Genomic DNA, 21,337 nt, shown 5'->3' on the forward strand with positions numbered 1-21,337 from the left:
TGTGTTCTAGGACTCACTTGTTTGTCTTTCTGGTGGTCCAGAGTCGAGATGTCCTACTTTTATTTAAAGTTCGTCTTAGAAATAGTGGGATAGGTCTTTTTTCCTCCTATGGAAAGAGCTTCGATGTAGAATCTAAGCTCTCTGAAGTAGTAAGGAGATTGCAATATACTTCAAATGAGAAGATCTGATTTCTCTACTGACAAAGATGAGGGCAAGTGCAAAAGGACGGTTATACTCTAGTCAAGGTTATCAAGATCAAATTCCTGCTGGGAATTGTTGGTAAAGTACAGATGAACAGAGAGACAGAACCCCTGAAGCTCAAGTTTGGAAGCAGCCTTATTGTTCATCATCCAGTGGTTCTAAAATGGCAGTGCAAGGAACACTGGTGACCTAGAATGAAGCTTTATCTGGTCTTAATGTAATGAGAATAATAAGGACAACATGTTTGAGTAATGTCTTCCTATTCATTTATCTATGTAGGTGTAAGGTCACCAAGTGACTTTTCTTAGAAGGAGTTTCTTTATTCTGAGATTATAATATTGTTGCTTTTTTGATGTCAAAAATCATTTCGTACGAAATAATGGCAACTTAGAGTAATATTGTTGATGTTTTCATGTTGACAACCCTTTATTAGTTCCTCAATGTCTCTGTTTATTTTATTGATCCATCTAATTGCATATGGGTTTTAATGGTGTGTAAGACTAGTTATAAAGGGGTTCTTCATATATCTATTAATATTGTGTGATTCATTTATTCTAGTAATAAACTTAAGGCCCAAATTAATTTAAAAGCCTAGCTACTTCCTCATGCATTTGACCTATGATTTTATCTGCAACCTGGTTTGAAGCACCTTTACACCATGACCCTTTTATACTAGCCTGACCTAATTCTACATGCCTCTTTGCCAATAACACTTTTTATATTACACTTTACAGTTTACATAATTCTTTCATATGTATTAGCTTATTTGATCCTTCATGACCTCAGTGAAGAAAACAGGTATTATAATTTACATTTTACAGACAAAACAGAGATTCTGGGAAGCAAAATCATACAAGCAAGGAAATGGAAGAGAGAGGACTTAATTCTATTATTCTCTCCAAAATCAGCCCCTGAGTATAGGGGATATTGCATCCTAGGTGAATTGACAAGGACACCTATTTTAACTTTGTGTTGGGCTAACCTACAGTAGATTTTCAAAACTGTGTTAATTTTGTATCTTTCACAGCAAAGACATATTAAGATTTTTATTAAGTTATGGATCTTAAGTTTCTTTTGGATTACAATCGAAGTAACCATTCAGGGCAAAGCTAAGGTACAATCAGTTTTTGAGTTTATAGATTCATTCATTCAACAAATATTTATTTGGATACATTGTAAACCAGACCACACTTTTAAGTGTTATTCCCCATGTCCCATAGTATTCCAAGGTATATAAGAGAGGCAAAGAAAACATCCATGGCATGAGGTTTTACAAATATCATAAAAAAGCTTCTAATTTTAAAATTTTAATTGAAAGAATGGGTACGTTTACTCCTCTTAACCCATTACTTTGCAGGTTCATTCTATTCTCTTCTTCTCTAAGCTCTTTGGCCTGAAAAATGAGTATTCCTCTGGGAATTATCAATTCCTTCTGTGATATAAAATGTATAATTTCAATATTTTGTAACCTGGATATTTACTTTCTCATATTTTTAGGAGATCATTTTAGATTCTATAATTAGAATTAATATGCATCTGGAATGTCTTTAATTTGGTCTCACCTACCATTATTAATTCTGGGCTATGTTTCCCTGGGCTCCCTCGCTACCTGTAGATCCTTTACAGATGGTCATTTACAGCACCCACGTTTCAAGAAGAACAGCAAATTTTACTTGTGTCCCTTGCCCTTAATCAGATTGCTTACTCAAGTCAATCTTTATCTCCAATTTCCTTTCTTTCCCATTGGTGTTTTATTATTTTTCTAACCCAGAGGAGCCAGACTCCTAGATTAGGTATTTCTTGCATTTACATATTGTAATCTCATCTGCTCATTTCCTTAGGCAGTCATTGTACATTTGGTAATTCTATTATTATAGATCATTATCTATGAAACCATTTTGTTTTTCCACAGGAGAGTCTGGAACCCCTGCTGACCTATTCTTAAAAAGTTACTCTGAAATATATCTATACTTAATCAAAAAGTTTCAAAGAAGTAAATCTTTATTTCCGTAACTAGAAAAATTAAGATTTCTGTTTTTAATACTACGCTTTGAATGCCTTCAAGTTTCAAAACTGTCAAAAGAGTTTTATTTGTATGTATGTCTCATTTTATTTTTATATCTCTATATATAAATCTATCTATCTAATATCCACCACACTTTATATGTATGTGAGCATAAAAGGAATAATATTTTTATAAAATAAACAACATACAAATGCCTAATTACTTTTTTCTTTTTTTTATAAACAACTGTGGTCTCACATTTTACCTATTCTAAACAAAGCTATTTTTTTTTTTTATCTTGCTTTTTTGGGACTTTTTGCTTCTTGGAGAGTTAAAAAGAAAATCAAACTTGTACTTGACCAGCTAAAATGAACTTTACAGTCTCTTTTAAAGATGGTTTCATGAATCGTAAAGCTAAGTAAAAGCTGTTACTTCCTGACCATGAAGATGAGGCCGAAGTTACATCCATAAGGGAATCAGGAGAAGAGCAGGAATTGGAACCCAGCTCTCCCACACTCTGTCTAGTATGCCATATCAACTGAGGCATCCCCTCAGGCTTTCCTTCAGTCTCTATTTAAAACACATTTGATATTCTGTGTTCTAAACTCTCAGCATGTTAGAATTACCATATTGGTTATGAGGGGTAGGGGAAAAGATGTGGCATCAATTCGCTGACCTGTCAGACAGGAGCTGACAGTACATAATGAAGTCAGAGACAAGTCACAAAACTCAAATCCAGCAGCCTAAGGCCATTCAGCAAGGAGCGAAAAGGCTTACATTCTTAGAAGGCTTAGACGTCACTACTATGTTAGAAAATAGTAAAGTACTGGTACTGGTGGAGGAAAAAATCATTAAGTAATGGCTAAATTATGTTCACTCTATGTGATCTGGAAAAACAAGGATATGGATCTGAAGTTCAAGAAGACAAAGCCCTTTTGGATAGGCACTTATCTGTGCTGCACTGTGGAGGGAGGCAAGATTATGAAGACAATATCTCTCTTCCATGGGCCAATGAATAAAGTTCAATTCAACACTTGTCCACACTCATATACGTGTTACTAATTTTGTGTTCTACTTTTTAAAATGTCAGTGGTTGCTAACCAGGTGAGGAGATCATGGTGACTTGGTTTATTGTTTGAAACTTTCTGTATTAAAAAAAAGGGGAAGAAAGAGATAATAATTATCTATTGGCTTTTTACTTAAAGCATATTTAAAGAGCTTTTAATGAATACTGCTGGAGAATTAGACACAATCAAATATTCCTTATAGGAATAATTCAGCTAGCTGTAAAAATAATTCATAAAGAATTATGCTTGTTAGAATGTCTTTCATCAATAAGATAAGTGATAGCAAATGCTGGCAAAGATGTGTAGAAAAGGAAACCCTTGTGCACTTTTAGTGGGATTGTAAATTAGTGAAGCCACTATGGAGAACAGAACGGAAGCTTCTCAAAAAATTAAAAAATAGAAAGACCATATGATTCAGCAATTTCACTTCTGAGAATGTATCCAAAGGAAACAAAAACACTATGTCGAAGAGATATCTCACCCTCTTGTTCACAGCAGCATTATTTACAATACCTAAGACATGGAAACAAACTAAGTGTTCACTGATGGATAAATGGATAAAGAAGTTGTGATACACACACACACACACACACACATACACAGTGGAATATTATTCATCCATTAAGAAGGAAATCTTGCCATTTGTAACAACATGGATGAACCTTGAGAGCATTAAGTCAAAAATCATAGAAAAAAAGATCAGATGTGTGGTGACCAGAGGTAGAGGATGTAAGGTGGGAGAATTGGATGAAAGTGGCCAAAAGGTATAAACTTGCAGTTATAACATAAAAGTGCTAGGGATGTGAGGTACACATGATGACTACAGTTAATGCTGCTGTATGGTGTAGGTGAAAATAGTTAAAAGAATAAATCCTGAGTTCTTAATTACAAGGAAAAAAACATTTTTTTCTTCCTTTTTTGGTACCTATATAAAATGATGGATGTTAACTAATAGTGGTAATTATTTCACAATATATGTAAGTCAATTCATTATACTGTACACCTTAAACTTATTTAAAAAGGGATTATATTTTGGGGAAAATATTTATATATGTTTATAAGAACAAATGCTTTAACTTTTTCTATACAACATATGATGTTTTGACAGTGAAGCCATGCTCATTTCATGGAGTACATTGAAAGAATCACAATTATTGGAGTATTTGACTAAACATATCAAGATCAAAATCTAGGCCTCAAGGAATTTTATCTGAATTGTTTGGGTTACCTTAGTGATCAAATTAACTGGATAACTGCCAAATTTATGCCATTTAGAGATGAACTTCCCATAAGAGAATAATATTTTGGCATTAAGTAGGTAATCTTTATAAGTGAACAGTTTCTGATTTTCTAAGAAAAATATTTAAAATCCATTGAATTTATGGTTTAAAGCCCAGATAGTAAAAATATATACATTACTTTCTTTGCTGGTTACTTACCCTAGCTTGCAGATACTCATTAAATAAAAAACAAAAACAAAAACAAAACAAAAACGAAAAATCCCAGAGTATTAAAATCTTGAAAAGTTCTTTCTACATATGAACTTTTTTTTCTATTTTAAACTGATTTTGATTTCTGTTATGCATGTCATATCATCAGAAATGTTGAACTCCTTGTCACCGATGCTCTCATCTTCATTTGCTTGTAGTCACCTGAGCAGCCTTGTAACTGTCCTCTCCAGGCAGCATATGCGATGGCTCTGGGACTTCGGTGGAAGAAAGCCCTTTTGGATAGGCAAGTATCTGTGCTGTACTGAGGGAGGCAAGAACACAGAGAGAATGTTTCTTCTTCACGGGCCAATGATTGTGGCTTACAATAACGAGCAACGTTAGATTGTTGGACAGTCTATCTTTTAAAACTCGTCCTAATTATACAACACTTTCATTTTTAGACATCTAGTTCAAAGAAATAATGATGGATGTAGTTGTATTTATTGGTAAGAGAACTCAAAAAATGGTATTTCTAAAAGTAAAAAAATTAGAATTAGCTATAAATAGGGGATGGTTAAATGAATTATTGTATAGCCATTTGAAGGAATAGTAAATATTTAATGCTTTCATAAGATATTAAATATTAGACATGACAAAAGCCTATGTTTATTAATTTATTCAATAAATATATGTTGGCTGTATACTGTATATAAAATATGTAATGTATTTATGGCAAGGTACTAAGTAAAAAACCAGAGTTCATAGCCATATGAAGCATGAAATAATTTAGAATTAAAAAGAAATTTATATACATGGGATGTATATATATATACATATAACATATGTAAATACATATATAAAAAATATGCCAAAGAATTAGAAATATTTTACCTCCAGTTGAGAATTATAGGTGATCTTAATTTTATTCCTTATGTTCTAAAGTTTTACTATTTTTTACAATTTTAACAATAATACAAATCCTTTCAAGTCACTTAGAAATAGAATTCTCTGGGTACATCTAAGTCAGTTTCTTGCCATCTCTTTTTAAAAGTGTTGTATTTCAGGGAACTCTAATAATCCCATTCTTGGATTCTCAAAGTCTCTTTAATAATCAATGAGTCTCTAAATTCTGAAATTATCTGAGAGTATTAAGTTAAAGTTGAAGGACAAGATTTCCCTTCATCCAAAACTGGTTTCAAGACTCTACCCCACAAAGTATTTAGGCATAGCATCACCTGATCAATAATTCTAGGAAACAATCCAGAAGGAGATAGGTTATTTCTAACCAAAGTACTTCATTTTATTCTGCCTAAAAATAATTGGCAGAATCAGTTGAGAGAATGTTATATGCTATGTAACTAAGACTATTTTCACAGTCAAGTTGGGTTTTGGAGATGCCAGATTATGCTATTGCAGGGGATCCTTTTCTCAGTTTATTCTTTTTATTTCACTTAGGAAAGGGAATGAGGAGGAGAAATGCTTTTTAAAAATTACAAAAACTTTACAACATTAGAGTGTAGTTTGCAAAAATTGCCAGTGGTGGTAGAGACAAGTTGAGAAAAGTTGTTTTTTATTGGAATTGTAGCAGATTGAAAAAAATCTTAAGCTCCAGATTAAAAATAATATTTAGTAAGCTACTTTGACATATGAAAGCCAAGACATTTAAATATTGAGAAATAAGATAAGAGTGTATCTGTGTCCCTGATGTAGAATTTCTGCCTGTAGGATAATATGAATAATAATTGCCATTCATTACACACATATATTGCCATGTACTTTACATGTATTATCTTATTTAATCCTCAAAACAGCCCTAGAAATCCAATTTTTATTCTAATTTCTTAGATGAGAAAACTAAAACTTAGAATGGTTATGTAACCTGACCAAAGATGCTCAACTAATAAGTGGTGGAGCTAGAATTTGAATTCGGATCTGTCTGACTCCACAACCTTATGTGCTTAGTTCTGTCTTATAGGTCCTATTCCATGTTTTAGAATATAGGTCCATTTTTTCCATGTGATTACTGAGCTTAGAACAATAGAACGATATGATATCCAAGTATAAATGTAATTATTTGGCACATTCTTCCATTCACTTTAGGTTTGAATGACCAAATGCATGCTGGCCACTGGGAGTGGATCAGCAGTGAACCTGTCACCTTCACCAACTGGAGGAGAGAGCCCCCTCGACGTTCAAGGCCTGGCAAGAACTGTGTTTTGGTTCAAAAACAAGGAAAATGGCAAATAAAGGATTGTAGAAAGGGCAAAGCTCACAATTATGTGTGTTCCAGGAAACTCTAATGTAACTGGCCTTACAGGTGCCCCATGGAATTTCTCACCTATTTATTTACAGGATTTGTGCATATTGCTCAATAGAAAACAAGGTGTCATGACTGATTTGGCACTTTTTTTTTATTATAGTGTATGAGTGATATCTAGTTTTTTTTTAAAAAAGGAACATAAATGAATAGTTCCAGGAAGATTGATAAATGAATATTTCTTACAGGAAAAGATACAATTCTTACATCTCAATCTCTTTCAAAATAAATGCTTGATGTATTATATGGTGCAAGATTTGCTTGTTCCAGGAGACCCCCCACCCTGACACCCTCCATATCTCAGTCAGCACCAATTTCATGGTCTTTGGATTTTTTGGTCCCAATATCTCAAATGAGCCCATTCTGAAATCGATATCGCAGGTGCTTCTACCACTTCAGTCTGAGTGAAGCTAACCCTGCCAGTTCATTAAATCAAGGTTGAACTGCAAAGGGTTGCTTTGTCCCTTTGGAACCCTTTCAAATGTGAAACCTGAAGTAAGAGGCTGTGGATCAAAAGGAGAATTCTCTGTGGTGAAAAAGGAAAGCTTTAGATGGAAGAATCTTGCTGATGGAAGCTCATCTGCAAAGCTCTAGTTCAGGTAAGAATTCAAGGGCTACCTGTATTTCAGAGGTCTACTCATCACTATTCATGAGACAGATCTCCCTTTGTAATAAGAATGTTGGCATTGTACCATTCCAAGGCTACATGATTGGGTTTCTCCAGCCTTACAGAGTCATGAAAAATTTGAAGTAACATGAACCTCTCTCTTCATTCATGTTTATAGCAGTGACTAGCATTTCTCAAGGACATTTGGAATAAAGAGTATATATAAATGATGGTTAATATGTGGAAAAAAATACTGCTTCCTCAGAAGTATCTCAGTGAATGAGGCTGATGAACAGAGAAAAAGAAAATACTTAAAACAAAGCCCTCAAAAGCCTATATTCTCAGAAAGGATTTTCATGCAATTTTGAGCCCTTAAATCTTTAATAGTTGTAGAAATGCCATGTTAACTTGACTCTCTAATGTAAAGGTAACTTATTAATTTATAATGTCAACTGAGTGAAACATTTTGTAACAGTGAAGTATGTTGCAGCCTTATAAGAACTTCCTTCTGAAATCAAGGTTTAATTACAGGAAATTAGAAATTTATTTCTGAAACATTTACTCAAAATTTTCCTCTTTTCATAATCACTAGAAAGTACGGTTGTGCCAAATGTAACTTGCTATAGGAGCACCAGTGTAACTTCAGAATCAAAAGGAGGTTACCGAGTAGACCAAAGCCTTGGCGCAGGTTTTATTATAATAATACCTTGAGTGAAATTGAAAAAGACTGAAGACATTCAGTCCAGTTTCTGGATATAAAACATGACAATCTTGTTTTATTTCTGCTCAAGACTTTGATTAATAGAAATTTTGCAAAGAGACGCTGGCATCAGGCTTAGACATTCTACTTCTTAATAAAGTTAAACATCATTGTGGAGTCGGAGGCTCCTTACATTAGATATCACAGGGAGACACTGGACTGATATAATATTCGGGTCTCCTGTATGACACAAGCAGTCTTTGGTGCTTAACCAAAAGATGCATAACCCATCCTCTGTACCTGTTCCAATCTCCTCTGATCCTCTGGCCTCTGCAGTGCGGGAAGGTGTGACGCCAGATAAAGAAACAGAGTTGTTCACCGAAAGGGTTACATCTAGGAGAGAAAGTGAAAGTTCAAGAAATAAGAAATTTAAGGGCCACGTCTTTCTACTGTAATTCTAGGACTATATTAACTATTTAAAACTGAAACCCAGAACCATGACACTATGTCATGAATCTGGTCAACATGGTAGGTAGATTTTATCATGCATTTCTGCAATGACAGTGACATTTAAGGGTAATTTCAATGTTAGCACAAAAAGAGAACGTTTTGATTTTTTATAGCAACAAGACATACTAGAAGAATGTTTAAAAATATTCCTGATCGCGAAGGCATTAATCAAGCTATAAAAATCCAAGTAAGAGATGGAGACTTAAGGTAGCTAAGAAGAGCATCAGAAAGAAGGACCTGAACACCTCCCAGCCCTTCTTCCCACACTTGAACACTGACTCAGGAAAAGACCCACTTTATCCAAGGGCATCAATCCAGCAAAGTAGTGTGCAGCCTTTCAGAATCTTGCAATTTTTGGTCTTTAACAAAAATGTACACTTATGCAGCATATATTTGCTAAACATGAACTTAAAAAAGATAATTATTTTATCTCCTTCCAAGGAGTGGTAAAAATGAATCAGGTGACATTTATTTACATTTCTGTTTTTGTTTATTTTTAATAGAGCCAAAAAGAATATGCACATATTTTCATTAACAGTACAGTTCTGTATAATTTAAACCATAAATCAGTGCTGGTTAATTTCTGCAACAAAGCAGCATATTAAATGTACTGTATCATGCTTTATCTAGTGTTGTATCAAAATTAATGAAATAAACATTTCTAGTTCTGAACCACTGTTCCTTTAGTTTTAACATTTTATATTTATTCTACCTATTGTTAGACAGAATGGAGAAGAAGAATGGAAAAGAAAGATGGATGTGTCTTTTTTATCTTTACTTTTAGATCAGTCTTTAGCTATGTGACTTCTATCCATTCACCCAGCTACACATCCATCCTTCTACCATTCATTCGATAAATATTGAATATGGAGTGCCAGTCCTCCACCTGACATTATCCTAGATGCTGGAGATATTGTAGCAAATGAGATAGGAAAATAAAAATATAAAAGCATAGCACATATATGCAAATTTCTAATAAGTTTTTTTTTTTAAGTGAGAAGCTTTTTATCGAGGAGGATGTCACAGAAAAAAAATTATTGATTATATTATCCTTTTTCAGAATTGAAGGAAAACACCCACTAAGAGAAATGGCTCAGGTTGTCTTCTGTTTTGTTCTCTCCTGGTTAGGAAACTGGTGTTAACTTTTTGAATTTTTATTCAGCTCAAAGTGTTATTGATAGCAGCTATCCCAAATTTTCTATCTCCAGATCAAGTTAGGAACTAGAATAATTAAATTTATCTTTTTGCAATGATATTTTTTTCCCCCAAAGTATACCAGGATGTCTTTCTGTGTCTTTGATATTCCTGTAGCAACAGGAATAAAGAAGAGAGAACTTCAATATCATTTTATCTAATATTCATATTGTACAACAGAGGAGACTAAAGTTCTCAGAAGTTAAAGTATAGGAAGAAATCAGCATTAGAACTGGGGTCTTCCAAACCATAGGCTGAATCTCTTCAAACTATTCCATATGTCTATTACCACTCTGAGCAAATTTGTTTTTGTTTGTTTGTTTGTTTGTTTGTTTGTTTATAGTCAAGTAAAATGTCTTTGAACGAGTATTATAAAATTCACCATATACTTGAAAACATTATAATGAAAGAAGATGGACACAAAAGGCCTTGTATTGCATGATTCCATTTATGTGAAATGCCCCGAATAAGCAAATCTATAAAGATGGAAAGTAGATTAGTGCTTGCCAGAAGTTAGAGAAATGGGAAAATGGGACCAATTACTAATAGGTGCAGAGTTTCTTTTTGAGGGAATGAAAATGTTCTGGAATTAGATAGTGGTGATGGTTGCACAATACAGTGAATATACTAAAAACCACTGAGGTATATACTTCAAAATGGTAAATTTTATGTTATGGGAAATATAGTTCAATAGAAAATGCTATTTAAAATCATCGTATAAAATTTTAGAAAGCTATATATAGGTTGAAATGTTTGATGCTTTTTTCAGTCATTACCCCATGTCTCACCCAGGTTTTTGTTTGTTTATATAGTTGGTTAAGTGGAAGAGAATGCTGACTCTACATATTTTTTAATTTAGAGTACTGCTTTATTGATTTCCTTCTTTTTCTCTCCATTAATCATGGGAGAACTGTTACTGATGGCAGAGTGAGTCTGGATATCTATAATGTCCAGAATGCTATGATTTTCTCGAAATTAATTTTACAAGTTTTTAGAAGAGGGTCATGCAGGAAATGAATATAATATCCTCATAGCTTAAACATGTAACTGTTCATTTTGAACAGTTTTTATAGGTCTTATATTTTGCTAGGTAATAAAGTTTAATTTATCTTAAGATGGAAAGGGACAAAAATCAACCAACATTTCCATTAAAGGCCTTATCATAACCTGTAATACTTTTTACAAGCAATGAAATATGAATTTATCTTTTGTTTCTATCCCTCTCTGTATTTGTGCTTCCAAAAGGCAATCAATCACAATTTACCCTACAGAAGAAGAATGAAAAAAAAAAAAATACCATCTTAAAATTAGTCAAAAGAAAGCTGGAGTGGCTATATTCATGTCAGAATAGATTTTAAAGCAAAAACTATTACCAAGGATAAAGATAGTTACTTTATAATTTAAAGGGGTCACAGATTAATAATATCAGGAATGAGAGGGGATATCACTATAGATTCTATAACAACTAAAAGACTAAAAAGGAAATATAATAAACAACTTGAGACAATATATAACTTAAATGAAATGGACAAATTCCTTGAAAAACAAACTATCGAAACTCAATCAAGAAAAGACAGATAACTTGAAAAAACCCTATAACTAGTACAGCAATTGAATTTGTAGTTTAAAATTTTTTCACAAAGAAAATTCTAAGTTCAGATAACTTCATTATTGAATTCTACACATATTTAAGAAAGAAATAGTATCAATTCTATAAAACTCATCCAGAAAATGGCAGAGGAAAGAATACTTTCTAACTCATTCTAAAAGGCCAGTATTATTCTGATACCAGACCATACAAAAATAATACAAGAAAAGAAAATCACAGACAAATATCCCTCATGAGTATAGACGGAAAATCTAAACAAAATTTTACCAACTCAAATCTAACAATATATACAAAAGGATAATACATTTTGACCAAGACATTGTTAAGAGAATGACAAGCCACAGACTGGGAGAAAATATTTATTATGCATATATCGGTAAAGAACTGTATTTTATATTTCTTCAAAAATCAATAATAAGAAATTTTTTAAATGTCAGAAGATTTGAATAGATACTTCACCAAAGAAGATATGCGGATGACAAATAAGTACATGAAAATATGTCAACATATTAGTCATTAGGGAATTGTAAATTGAAGCTGCAATGAGATAGTATTACACACCTATTAGAAGACTAGAATGAAAAAGACTGACAATACCGAGTAAGGATGTGAAGTACTAGAATTCTACAAATTCTACACTGCCAGCGGAAATGCAAAATAGTTCAACCACTTTGAGAAACAATTTAGTCGTTAAAAAATGGTAAACATACTTACCATATAATCTAGCCATTCCATTCTTATGTGTTTACCTAAGAGAAAATAATGCATATTTTTATTTAAAGACTTAATACATGAATGTTCCTAGCAGCTTTATTTGTAATAACCAAATGTCCATTATCATGTAAATGGATAAACAAAGTATATCCTTACAAAGAAATATATTCAGGAATATAAACAACTGAGGTATTGTTACGACAACATGGATGATTCTCAAAATAATTATTCTGAGTGAAATAAGCCTGAAAATAGAATATATAGTCATATACGTACTCCATTTATAAAAAATTATTTGCAGTGCGAACTAGTCTATAGTGACGGAAAGCAGATCAGGTGTTATCTGTGAATGGGAGAGAAGGGCAGGAAAGGACAGAGAAAGGGATTGCAAAGGGACACAAGGAAACTTTTTGGAGTGATGGATTTGTTCACTATCTTGATTGTAGTAATAGATTTATAGATATGCATAATAAATATCTAAATCTACCAAATTGTACACTTTAAATATGTGTTTCTTGCAAGTCAATTTTATACTTCAATAAAATTGTTTAAAGAGAAACAATTTCTACAACGTGGTGGGAAATTTTCAAAAGAAAAATTGCATAAAGATGTTTATATGCATAAAGATGTTTTTATTTCGGGGCAATAAAAAAATTGGAGCAAAATTATATGATAAAAATGTCCAATGACTCAAGAATGCTAAATGGAATATTATATGGCCTTCATTAAAGTAATAATTCTATCACATAAAAATTTAAAATAGCAGAATATAAAATAGTCTATGTACCATTTTAATAGCTACACTGCAATAGACAAGACAGATAGAGAAGAAAAGCGAGAGGTGGGTTTATATTCTCAATTCTACCACTTACTAGCTTTGTATCCTAAATTCTCTAAACTTTAGTTTTCTCACTTATAAAATGGGAATAACAATAACTTCCTGGAAAAATTGTTGTAAAAACTAAGTGTGAAACTATAAAGAATATACCTAAGATATAATAGGCACTCAATAAAAAATATCTTTTTAAAAGCTGTGAAGTATGTGTGAGAGAGAGATGCAAAGGAAGAGGGTGACAACTTCAAACAGTGCTTGTCCTCACCACTAAGCAGGGAAGGAGAGCTGGGGTGGGAGTGTTTGGGCTTTACGTTCCCTATTACAAATGAGAACTTTCTCCCATGTTAAGATATTTGTGTTGAATGTGGAAATGTTTCTAGTTTTTGGAGAAATCCATATGACCAAGGAAGCTCTTTTTAAAACCCCAATATGCCTTACTTTCAGACATGATCTATGATACACAAATCTCATTGTAAAGAAAGACAAATTAGGGGATAGTTTTTTATATAACAGAAAGGATTGTTTGCTTTGCTAAAGGAGAGTTTGCTGCTAAGGATCAGGGGAATATTTTCTGAGAACGGCTTCTCCATGGAGTTACATTTTCAATTTTTTTTTTTTTTGCAATCAGAATGTAAGGAACACACTTGTGACATATATCGAGCATTCATTATGCCCCCAAATGAACATGCGAAGACTTAATGCTGCTAAGTGGAGAAAAAGGTGGTTCAAGGTATATGGAAGTCGGGAAGGATTCAGGTTAGAAGCTAAAGCACAGAAAAGACCAGCAGAGACTGGCTCCCAGTAAATCGTTGTCTCGAATACAGATTTCCTACCCATCAGAATCCTTGGGTCCTTTTGGTGACTAGCCACAAATAACAGGCTTCTTAAGAGTTTCAGGTTTGAATCAAGAGTTGAACTTTTGCAAATGTGACTAAGACCAGCCCAGCTTTACGGAAATCTTGGGCCCAGGGTCAGGTACACAACAGAAGGCAAGCCTTACGGGAAAATTCTGCTTTGCTTTTGCATTTTATGGTCATGATTTTTCAGTTCATCTCATGCCACCTCGTTACTTAATTCCCACACCTCAGAGGGGAAAATGTGTAATATTTTAATATTTATGTTACAGATACTTAAAATTATGTTTCTGAATAGGTATTGCCAAGATAGTTAAGCCAAACTTTATAGCGGGTAGAAAATATAAATTTGTCTAAAATCTTTCATGAAATGAAGGTCTTAATATTTATTTCCAGAGTTGATTTTGGTGCCCGCTCTTGGAGAGCCTTAGAGAAGGGTTGTCAATACAAGGTGTCATTGTTTTAGCTTTCCTATCCACAACTTGCTTTTCTTCTCCCCAACTTCCCTCTCCTTTGGCAACTTTTCCTCACATTCTGTCCTACATTTGGCCCCAAGTCAGTTGAAAGCTCTGCAAGTTGATTTTCCATTCCCATCTGAATTTTAGCTTAGCCGTGGAACTGTTTTCCATGTGTTTTTCATCATTTGTTCATGTGTTATGAGCTTATAGGAACAATATGGTTCCCCCAAGCTGCCTGCATTGTATAAGCAGAAACTGGCAAGGTGGCCAGTGGAGAAATGGTTTTCAGACAGATGCCCCCTACACTCATTTCTGTTGGTGGTGATACACCGCCCCCTTCTTCCAACTGGAGAAAAACAATTTACAAGCTGCCTAAAGTTAACTAACACACATAGAATCAATCCTCTGGCACGAGTTACCTTTTCTAGGAGTATACTCCGTCAGGAGAGACTTTCATGGGAACTGTGGCTGGTATGACGAAGTTCCAAGACCTACTCTGAGACCCCGGGAGGCTGGGAAATAAAGGTTTACTCTGAGTCTTCCCAGAGTTAGTGGAAGTTTGATTTTAAAATAGAGTCTGAACTCAGAGAATTAAGGATATGTTCTCCGGGACAAAGAGATATCCTTTAGAAAGTAAAGCACAATAAGAACCTGTGTCAGAAGTTTCTGTCCACGTTTTAATTGGATTTGGTATGATAAAGCAGACATTCACTAACATTCCAAGTGTAGAGTGAGGGGCCAGAAGTGGGAAATAAACAGAAGAATGTATTTAGCAAAATCTGTGTTCTCCAAGTTGCTGACAGTGCAGTCTCCAGCATAGACCTTGCTATTTCTCCCTGGGTAGGAAGACACATGCACCCAAATTAAGCCAAGGCTGAGGGTTCACTAAATGCCAGAGTAAAGAAGGGACTTCCTTTATTGATGCCCCCCCAAAATCCTGTTGTTATGGGTGAGATGGCTCCCTTGTAACCCTCTACTAGCCAGGGAGCTGGCTGGATGACAGGTCTGCTCTTGCCGCTTAAGACTTTGGATTTTCATAGTTCTTTTGCTCACTCTGATCTTTTTTCTCCATTATATTTAGGACCGAATTCACAAATGTTGCAGAAAGTTCTAACAGCTGCAAGAAGGTATGGATGATCCCAGAAAGAAAGATTTAAAGGTGTGCTGGAGTGAAAAGCTAGACTTCGGTGGGTTAATATGTTAGTGGATGTGAGAAAGTGGAGGTGGGGTTTGGACAATTCTTTCCAAAATTGTGAAGGCAAAAGACTACACTGAAGTTCAGAACCTGAAAACTTCTATGAAATCAAGAGATGCTTTTAGAAAGTAAAGATTCAAAGCAGCAAGCATATCAGAGACAGCCACTGGAATACAGGGAGTTTGACAATAAGTGGGGAGACTATTCAACAAAAGTAGGTTGGACAGGATGGAATTTCAAGAGCAGAGTAGAAAGGAGAAATTAATTAGTATGGATGGATGGTAAGATAGGAGGGAACTCTCATCTAATGGCTTCTCTCTTTCTCTGTGAGGTCATTGGCTGAAAATGATGAAAGAGGCAGAATGGTCAAAGGCTTCAGAAAATTTGAGAAGTTTTTAAATATTCTATATGGAAAATAAAGAGTTGACTAGAGTTATATGAAAGATTGGGCAGAATTGAAGGTTCTGTTAAGGTGGGAGATAGTTCATTTATATAGAATTAATTTTTGTCATTTTGTCTTCATCTCTACCAGCACTCCGTAGTCTGGGTGTGGCCGAGGGAAGGTGGACAGCTGGGTGTTTCCAGGGTTAAGATTTTACTAAGTGTGTGCAAGAGAAGAAAAAAGGGGTGAGGGAGTTAGGAATATTGCAAAAGTTTGAAGTGATGGGCCATGAATGCACCCTGGATAGGGAACAAAGTGAAGATCAGAAAATTTATAGATATTAACTCACTCATTCATTCCTTATTCAGTTTAAACCAATATTCTGGAGCATCTACTACATGGAAGGAATTGTTCTAGGGCCTGAGAGGATTACTAAGAAAGACATAGCCTCACTTTCATGGACTTTAAATCCAAGTTGGAGACAGACGTTAAACAAATGTTCACACCAATAATTGTTTAACTACACTTATGGTAATACTAGAATGAGGATAAAGCAGAAAACAAATGCTGTCTGAAAAACATGAGAACGTTGTCATGAGAGAGTGGAATGCGGATGTCACAATTTAGAGGTGGAACAATTTCTGATAATAATAGGGATCAGAATGTAATAGGGATGAAGAGAGGCCAGTTGGAGTGGGGATCATCAGATTTTGGCCAGGTGTCGAATGCGACATCATGTGATACTGATGGCATGATATCAATCAGACCCATCCGTGTGCACACTGAGGTCACACAAGGTGATAGTAGGATTAGGGGTGAAAAGCAAGGCAATAAGTCAGAGGAGGAGAGAAGAGCAGACAGTATTGCCCCTGGCAAGGTTTAGGGACACACAGTTAAAGTACCTGAGATCATGCAGCTAACAAGCTGTAAGGCAGAGCCAAGAATCAGATAAAGTTTTTCTGGCTTCGAGTTCAGAGTTACTTCCACTTACATCACTCTCTCGGAGAGCAGCTTTCTGCGAAATGAAAAATGATCAAGGTAAATGTTAAGGAAGGGGAAAAAGGAGCACAACAGAGGCTAAGCATCAGTGAAGGCATCCCCAGGACCTATCACAGACAGTGGGCAGTGGGGGATAGAGGGACAGTAAGATGGCGGGGCACATGGTGAAGTCACCTCAGCTGCCTTGGCCTGCTTCTCAGATTTGCAGAAACCCTCTCTGCAGTCTTAGTAAGTAGCTGATTAGTCAAATTTAGGTATGGTCTATGACTTGTGCATGGTAATAGCTACAGCTCTAGTTATGAAAAATAAAATGCTTGTCCCTTGTATTGGAGTGTTTTAGAGAGCAGTGAGATCACCGAACCTATGAACAGAAGAATGAGATCTTAAAAGGTAATTCAGGGATCAGTGCCTAAAAGTGGAAATGGGGAATTTTTGTGACATGCTACACCATCCCATATTTGTCCTTTTCTACTGGCTATACATTTTGTTCTCTTAAAGTGATGAAATAATTTGCTAGAGCTGCCATAACAGCCATCACAAAGCACCCCAGACTGAGTGGCTTAAACAACGGAAATTTATTTTTTCACAGTTCTGTAGGGTGGAAGTCCAAAATCAAGCTGTCTGTGAGGTAATTTTCTTCTGAGGGCTCTCTCCTTAGCTTAGAGATAGCCATCTCCTTACATCTTCATGTAATCTTTCTTCTGTGTGTGTCTTTGTCTTAATCTCCTTTTCTCATGGGAACATCAGGTTTATTGGAATAGCGCCCACCCTAATGACCTCATTTTGATTTAAGTACCTCTCTAAAGGCCTTATCTTCAAATATGGTCACATTCTGAGGACTGGGGATTAAGATTTCAACGTGAATTTTGGGATACACAATTCAGCCCATAACAGGTGACAATTTAAAAAGATTGCATGTAAATAAGTTGATAATAATAATTGCTTCCATGGCAGGACAAGAAACCTGAAAGGTCAGAGGAGAATTTACTCTTCATTGTATAATTTTTTGTATTGTTTTACTTTTGTTATGTATTTATTACCAAATCAAAAGTTAGAGAAAATCCACGTCTATTGTACTTCTTTGCACTTAACAAATATTTATTGAATAAAATTAGCAGAGACACAGGGTGACAGTCTGCTGTGCCTTAGGGATTCGGATCTGAAGTTCCCCTATCAGTACGGAAATGGTGCCTGCCTGGGAGATCCTTGTGTAACTTACTCTGAATAAAGTAGACTTTCCCTATGGATGGCAAATTCCACCAGGCCTGGATAAGGACACCCTGACCATTTTATCCCCAGGACCCATCACAGAGTTGGCACTCAGATACATGCTGTATGAATGAATAAATCGCTGAGTTCAGTAAGTGGAGCAGCTTTGGGGAATGAGACCCTTTCTGATGTGTTCTTCCCACAGAAAGTGGCAGTGGGGAGAGTACTACATTTTGAATAATTTACTTAACTAAATCATGACAAAAGATTTAAGGGGAAACCACTTAGTCTAATGTGCCCTCTTTTTTGTCTTTTGGAAAAGAAGAGATCCTGCCTTCTTTTGGGTTCTTTTTAAATAAATGCCCATGACACTATTGCTATTCTATATTTTGAAAAGTTAGGTAGATATAAGGCAATGGCAAATTTCTTCCCAAATCCATCAACCCATATCCGTTTTCCTGTCTTTCAGTTTTCCAAAATTATAAATTTGCTAGAAATCTCAAATTTTATCTTTGGCAACAAATAATCATCAGTTTTCCTTGAAGCCCACCTTCTACCCCAAACTGCCTCTCGTCTTTTGTTGATTTAGGTCTGGGGTCTTCATAGGAGAATTTAGCTTCTCTCTTTTTCCTTAGAGAGCACTACAGCACTTTTTAGCTTTGTTCTGAGAGTCTATAAGAGGAACAGAAACTGTAACTGTTACTGTTTCTTCTCACAGGCACACTGGTAGCTCAGTCCAGTCCTGAAGACACCCCAAAGTGCCTTCAAGTTGAAATTAGAGCATTCGGATCATGCAGTGCATGAGTTGTAAATTGGAATGAATGAATTATGACATTGGCCCTTTTGGTCCTCACACGGGCCTGAGGTTGTCTCAGGAAGTCACCTTAACAAGCTTGGACACATGTAAGCTCAGGCCTGCCTTTCACTGTGGTGTTTGCTACTAAGTACACCAACAATTTGTGGTGTGCTCTCCACTCAACAGCTTCCTGCTGTGTCTGGAGGCCCCCTCCAGACCTACCTCCATTTGGTTTCATCCAAATTGGGAGGTGACTAGATGTCTGTGTCACTGAAGACCCAAGGAGGCAGCATATTTTTGCTAAAAACTACAAAATGTGTGTTTATGTTCTTAAGAATAAGCTGTAATGTGTCACATACTCAGCTTTAGAATTGATGAAAGGACACAGTAGTGAAAGGTGACATGTTATCTGCCCTTAGCTGGAAAGATGAGGGTTGAAGACAGACTTATGTACCATAGCTCTCATCATAGAGGTTTTACTTTACTAGATTTACCCTTCAGGATATTTGTACATTTTCTCAAGAGGAATGGCAGAACAGAAATAAATTCTTCATGAGTATTTTTTAAATGACATTATTAAACACCAAAATTAGGATGGGAAGAAGGAGAGTTTAGGACTAAAGAAGGGTTAAAAATGGATAAGTGACATCCGTACAGCTAATAAAGTTACCAAATGTGTGATGCCACTAGACTGTACAAACTGCTCAAGGGCAGGAACCAAGTTTTTATAATTTTTTTATCGTTTTTTAGTATCCAACATGATGCCTACATCTTCTACAAATCTTCTACAAATTTTAATGCAATGGACATTATTTTAATTGTATCCTACGTTCAGAGCTGAGCAACCTGAGACCTCAAGTGGAATCTCTGGGGAAGTCTTCAGTTTGGGGAAATGCTAGATACTGTAATTGATGGCAATGAAACTTCAGGCATTGAAAAGTAAAGTTTAAAAGGAATCAGGGAACATATCATAGCTGGCTTCTATAGCATATTTATCATCAGGTCACAGAGTGGCCAGCTCTGGAGTCTATCGCATTGACTAGGTGAGGGGAATTAAGAAATTCAAATCGATGGCAATTAAAAAAAAACACTTTAAAAGAAGTGGCAAATACTAATGCTCATTTAGGATGGATCAACTGTACCTAAATACTAGCAAAGGTTCTATGGTATTTGGTATAAAGAAAACATAGCTCTTCTGATAGAATTCTGGAAAAAATATGGTCCATTTAAAAATAGTTCATTATTGTAGATAAAGGGTTTACGCGAGGCTTTATCTCACAGAAGTCAGGTATGACTATTAAAAAAACACGTGTCTGGAAAATAGATTCCAGTGGGTTACTTCTTAAAAAAGAAAACCAGTACTGAAAACTGGGGGAGCACGTTCCAGATTATGTGTGTTACAGGAAACAAAGAATACGGTGATTAAACTGAAAAGGGAGAAATGTAAGCAAGTAATGGGTCAATTATCAATGGAAATACTGTTCAAATGGTGCGGAGGGTAGGTTGGACTCAATTCTGGGTTTCAGTTTTGTGGATATGTTTCTTTCTCATACCTGGTCTGATTTACAACATTTTTGAATGATAGTCACCTAACAAATTTTCCTTTGATCCCTGAAGACTCACGTTTGTCTCCGTCTTTATTTATCCTGGCCATCAGTTATTGTAGAATAAGGGAGATGATGTCGATTCTATAAGATAAAGAATTGACCAGTCAGCTTCATGCTCACAGCTATCAAACTTGGTTCTTAGAATCCACGTTCTCAAGTCTGGCTCTTTGTTTAGAGACAGAAAAAAATCAACAGGACAGCTTGGGAGTAACATTTCCCCATCGTCAGTGAGGAGTGATGAGCTGTCAGTCTATTAGTATCTCATTAGTAAATGTGTGAACAATTGAAAGAGTTTATCTGATGACTGACCAGTTGTGAAATTTAGCACTGAGTATTTGATTCTTAGGATGAAGAGAATAACTTGGGAATTGTGTTTCCTTTTACTCCCTTACCATATAAAACCAGCAACCCCAACCACATCTAGGTAAAAGGGAGAGTCCTCTGCTCAACAAAGCTAACATCCTTCTATTTCTTCCTTTCTCGTCCTTACAATTTTGATACATACACTTTTGGCTACTCGTGTGTGTGTGTGTGTGTGTGTGTGTGTGTGTGTGTGTAGAGCCCAAGGCCTGTTTTTAAGTAACTGTATGCCTTTTTTATCTGATATACTTCTCTCATAGAAACATGTTTTGTCTGTTTTATCCCAGC

The 21,337-nt window shown here is 35.3% G+C and overlaps 1 protein-coding gene across 5 annotated transcripts in view; it reads left to right on the top strand.

Moving 5' to 3' along the window:
- The window catches only part of FREM1 (FRAS1 related extracellular matrix 1), a 138,289-nt gene extending 128,780 nt beyond the window's left edge, over positions 1 to 9,509 (top strand). For 3 of the 5 annotated variants that reach the window (XM_039875149.1, XM_039875469.1, XM_039875386.1), the window contains 2 exons: positions 4,922 to 5,007; positions 6,804 to 9,509. In XM_039875149.1, the coding sequence (XP_039731083.1) occupies positions 4,922 to 5,007; positions 6,804 to 7,003 (286 nt within the window). In that variant the 3' untranslated portion in view covers positions 7,004 to 9,509. The remainder of the gene's footprint in view (positions 1 to 4,921; positions 5,008 to 6,803) is intronic. The other 2 variants (XM_039875056.1, XM_039875193.1) reach the window with 1 other exon arrangement.
- The last annotated feature ends 11,828 nt before the right edge of the window (positions 9,510 to 21,337 follow it).

Source organism: Pteropus medius, unplaced genomic scaffold (assembly GCF_902729225.1).
Source record: "Pteropus medius unplaced genomic scaffold, Ma_sr-lr_union100, whole genome shotgun sequence".
Lineage (NCBI taxonomy): Eukaryota > Metazoa > Chordata > Mammalia > Chiroptera > Pteropodidae > Pteropus > Pteropus medius.